This window comes from Miscanthus floridulus, chromosome 9 (genome assembly GCF_019320115.1).
Source record: "Miscanthus floridulus cultivar M001 chromosome 9, ASM1932011v1, whole genome shotgun sequence".
Classification (NCBI taxonomy): domain Eukaryota; kingdom Viridiplantae; phylum Streptophyta; class Magnoliopsida; order Poales; family Poaceae; genus Miscanthus; species Miscanthus floridulus.
In genome coordinates, this window is record NC_089588.1 from 114,279,054 (window position 1) to 114,283,923 (window position 4,870).

General features: G+C 48.3%; 1 protein-coding gene across 1 annotated transcript; it reads right to left on the reverse strand.

The window, feature by feature from the left end:
- Positions 1-730: 730 nt before the first annotated feature.
- On the reverse strand, positions 731-4,442 carry LOC136480621 (uncharacterized). Its single transcript, XM_066478114.1, has 2 exons — positions 3,450-4,442; positions 731-2,168 (listed from the first exon to the last, which is right to left on the reverse strand). The coding sequence occupies exons 1-2, from the start codon at positions 4,415-4,417 to the stop codon at positions 731-733; spliced, it is 2,406 nt and encodes an 801-aa protein (XP_066334211.1). The 5' UTR covers positions 4,418-4,442.
- Between the last annotated feature and the right edge of the window lie 428 nt (positions 4,443-4,870).

Sequence of the window (4,870 nt, forward strand, 5' to 3'; positions counted from 1 at the left end):
AAGAAGATATACTCCTAAAATTTAGTCACCCCAAATCAAACAGTAGCGGACTAGGTTGACTCAGAAACGTCGTTCCATTTTAAAACAGAATCCACCTGTTTTGGCCTAGCTAGCTAGTAGCGGACTAGTTTGACCGATAACATTTTGTTGTCCAAAAAGGAGCCTGCCTGCTGTGTCTGTTCCATGCATGCCTGTCAACATCAACAGCAACCGATGAGCAACAAGTTCAGTCGTCCTTGCCGGCACGGATCAGGCATGCGCATCTATAAATTCCATGCGTGAACGTGAACTCCTCACCAGTCATCGATCGCACCAGTCGGCAGTTGCAGTTACAGAGACATCTAGCTTATTACTAGCACCTTTTTTTAGATAAAAGCAAAATAATCTGGCCCAATCTAGCTTACTAGTAGTCGCTAAATTGCAGTAACTTATAAGCAAGTACTATATATTTAAGGTTTATATATTCTGTGGAAATGGCTTTTCAGATTCAATTTCAAACTGAAAGAATACATAAGGGAGCAAACAACTCGACATCTCTGCACACACCTTGGATTCCAACCTTATTAGAATGTATGCTAAACAGACTTTACTAGAAAGCTTATTAAATCAAACAAGCAGCAAACGATATTCACAACAATAACAGCAGATAGACCAGTGTTAAGCATGCCAATGTTGACCAGCAGGACGAGGGCCCGAGTGTAGCTAGCACTGTCTAGGAGTGAGTATTCTGTTAGGTGTTGGCAGGTTGTGGTCCTTTCTTCCAGAAGAAGAGCAGCAAAACGAAGGCAAGAACAGGGAAGAGAAGCAGGGCGACATCCTTGGACGTGCACCAGTCCCGAGCGCTGCCTGCCGCGTAGGCTCCCAGGAGGGCGAGCATGTCCAGCAGCATGGCCGTGTGCATGGGCCAAAGAGGCTTGTTGCTTTTGCTTCCAAGTATCATCCGCGAAAGCAGCAGGGCGATGACGGTGATGGAAGCCATGAAGGAAGTGGAGTTGCTGTAGAAGAAAGCGTTGTACCGATGCCTGTCGACGTCGTAGAGGACCGGGTTGCCGGCGTCGTGCCCGGCGCCGTCCTCCCTCCACAGGCCACCCGGTGGTTTCAGGCCCGTCAGGTACGTGACGCTGGCAGCCAGTATCCCTACCAGCATCAGGTACTTGGCCATCATCACGTCTGAAGACTGACCATGTGTCGTTTCAGTCGTCGTCGTTGAGGACTGGTTCTTGCTACCTTCTGCTTCACCTTTAGGCGGCTCCTTGTTTTGCTGTTGACCATGGCGGATAATGGCCACATAGACTACGATTGCGAAGACCGCAATAACCAATGCCAGGTCAACAATGGAGGTTCCCAGATGCAGGGAGCTTCCGGCAGCGTAGGCACCGATGAGGGCGAACATGCCGGCCACCATGCAGACAAAGAGCGCGTAGCACTTGATGCCCGGCCCATACAGGGTCGGGTTGAGGAGGAGCACGATGAGCGCCACGGACGCCATGAAGCTCGCCGCGTTGCAGTAGAAGAAGGCCTTGTAACGGCGAGGGTACTTGTCCAGGAGCACCGGGAAGCCGGCGCGGCGCCCGTTCTCCCACAGGCCGCCCGGCGGCGTCAAGCCAGCCTGATAGGTGAGGGTTGCCGCCAAGATTGCGAGGAGCAGCAGCACCTCGCGCTTCTTATCCATCACATCCTCCTCCTCCTTCTTAGCTTCCTCACCGCCGCCCTTCTTGCTGCCGGGGTGGTGGTGGTCTAGCGTGAAGAACACGACGTGGATCACCACGTAGACAAGGACGCCGCCGGCGATGGCGAGCGTATAGATGGACGTGCTCGTGTCCCTGCTGCTCCCGGCGGCGTACGCGCCTATAAGTCCGAACAGGTCCAGGATCATGGCCGCCTCCAGCGCGTGCCCTCTCACGAGGCGCTCGCTCTGCAGCATCACCATGATGACGAGGGACGCCACGAACGCCGCCGAGTTGAAGTAGAAGAAGACCCTGTACCGCCCGGGATGGGTCGTCTGGAGGATCGGGTCTCCGACGATGTGGCCCTCCCTGCTGTCAGCCCAGACGCCGCCAGGTGGATCCACTCCTGCTTGGTAAGCGACCGTCGCCGCAAGAGTGGCAAGCAACTGAATGACTTCACGAGGCTTCTCCAGATCATTGCGTTCACCACCGCCTGTTGACCTACATATATTTCACAAATAGTAGATGACTAAAAAATTGCAAACTAGAATACATTTGGTGACAAAATGATATTAATGAAAAAATCTAAAAAAATTAGAAACGCTTGGCAATTAATTTGGTACATAACTTGAACTATCATTGCCATTGTATTTGTTTCATTTTCTAAAAAAAACTACACACCCTTCCATTATGAAAAATCTTCAACTAAACCATCAAACAAAGCCATTATGAAAAATAGCATAAAATAACCCATAAATATTTTTACATAGATTGCCCACCTATGTGCTGTGTGCTACCATGAATACCAAATATATACACATGCATGTATAACAGATAAATACATAACTTTTATAGTTTTGCAATCATGAAAAATACCCCCTTACCAAATCACATACCAATGGCACTATGTATGCAGTTACATTATATAAAATTTGTAAATTTAGAATAAAAACATTAAAGAACATCTACATTGGTAGTTTGATTCTGATCACTCTATCCTTAATTATAAAACTACTATACACATAATCCTTTCATAGAGGAAGTTTAGAATATTAAGAATCATGTTACATGCTGAAAATAACAATTTATGCCATTGTAATAACTTGAAGTATATATATATATATATATATATATATGATCTATACTTTATGTTTAATAAAAGCATCAAAGGAGAATTTTTGATAGACGGTAACAATAATAAGCAATGTAGCCTTAACTTGTGGATCAAAAGATTTGAGGAATTAACAATTTATCCCAAATCTAGTTTTATGTCATCACGAGACTTAATTTGCAAACAAGAGTTGACATAGCTTAAGCAAAACCTTCGAATAAACAAGTATCTAATACACGCACGAAAAGGTCCAATACAATACAACGAGTGAACTATGAATATAGATGGAAAAATATATAGAATAACTGCTGAATTTGTCGTAATGGTATTGAGACTCCATATCATTGTTTTAGAAACGAACAAATACAAACAACAAAAATAAGCATTTTTGACTAGTTCTAGGCTCTAAACTTGTTCACAAACTTTTAATACACGTATATCTCCTGAGATTTTAACCAGTGTAGGAGCCTTTGTGGTTAATGATGTAATAATCTTAAAATTCTTAGGCAGCTAGCTTTTGTTAAAGAAGTTATATCAGAAAGTTTGAATTGTTAAAGCAAGATGTTTAGTTTGAATCTCTTAATGCACACTTGCCAAAGGAAATTTCAACTTGAAATGTAAACTACGCTTTGCAAAGAAAAAGATGAGTATTGCATAGTGCATCTGCATACCAGCTACCAAAGCTGAAGTGATGTTGCAGCTTGATGGCAAGAAACCGTTGTAGAAAGATGCAGCCAAGAACTGGGACAATTAGAGCTAGAACATAGCCGGTGTGCTTGCTGTCCCTGCAGCTCCCAGCGGCGTAGGCGCCAGCGAGGCCCAAGATCCCCGTGATAATGAGCCCACACAGCGGAACCTTGACAGCCTTGAGGTCCACCTTCTCGTAGGCGGTGAAGGTGATAGCCAGCAGCGACGTGACGAAGGCGGCGGTGTTGCTGAAGAAGAAGAACTTGTAGCGGATCGGATGGAAGCCCTGCAGCACGGGGTCGCCGGCGGTGTGGTGACCTTCCTCTGTGCTCCGCCAGAAGCCACCCGGTGGGTTCAGCCCGGCCACGTACGCGATGGTGGCCACGAAGATGGCGAGCACCAGCAGGATCTCGTGCTTGGACTGCTCGTGGTTGTCGCCCGGCGACCGCGTTGCGGTTGCCGCCTTGTCTTGTTTAAATATCATGCAGGGGACGACGAAGCTGATGCAAGCAAAGGTGGCGCCGACCAGCCCGGCGGCGCAGACCGTGGTGAACCTGTCGTGGCTGCCTCCGGCAGCGTAGGCGCCCATGAGGCTGAGCAGGTCGACCACCATGACCGCCCGCGTGAGCTTGAGCAGCCAGCCCTGGTCGCCCCTGTGCAGGAGGAGGAGCAGGAGGCTGACGACGAGCGACGCCGCGAAGGAGATGGCGTTGAAGCAGTAGAAGACGATGTAGCGGATGTAGTTGGTCTCCCGGAGAATGGAGTCGCCGGCCAAGTGCCGCGACGACGTGTCGGTGTCGTCCTCCAGCCAGGAACCCCCCGGCGGGTTGAGCCCCGCCGCGTAGGTCACCGTCGCCACCAGTGTGGCCAGCAGCAGCAGGTACTTCTTCAGCTGGTACTCCGCCGATGTCGATGTCGATGCCGATGCCGATGTCGATGCGCCGATGTCCATTGGCGATATCGATGGAGGTGGCGGGTTCTTCTTCCCTGCTTTACCCAACTCTTCATCGTTCTGATCCGCCATTGTTCTGCTGGGTGAAGTGAAGCTTTTGAGTGACGTACACACCCATGGGCTTGGCTCGATCTACGCATTATATATAGAGCTGATCGATCGAGTAGCTGACACGGCACGCACAACATCTTGCGCCGATGTCTGCATCATAGTTTTAAATCTTCCGCTATATCTGCCGCTATAGCCCGCTATAGCCTTTCGAGGCAGGGTGCCGCTATTTGGGTTCATGTATAATTTAGCTGCTATATCCCGCTATAGTCCGATATAGCTCCGCTATTAGCTGTTTTAGAGATATATTGCTAAACGCCTTAGTCTGCCTATTTAAAACATTGGTCTGCATGCATGCGTGTGTCCCAATAATGGCATTACTTGATCAAGTCATCTTATATTAGG

Coding starts and splice junctions, on each gene's coding strand:
- LOC136480621 (XM_066478114.1), bottom strand. CDS start 4,417: ATGGACATCGGCGCATCGACATCGGCATCGGCATCGACATCGACATCG. Junction 2,169..3,449: donor CACTTCAGCTTTGGTAGCTG/GTATGCAGATGC, acceptor AAATATATGTAG/GTCAACAGGCGGTGGTGAAC.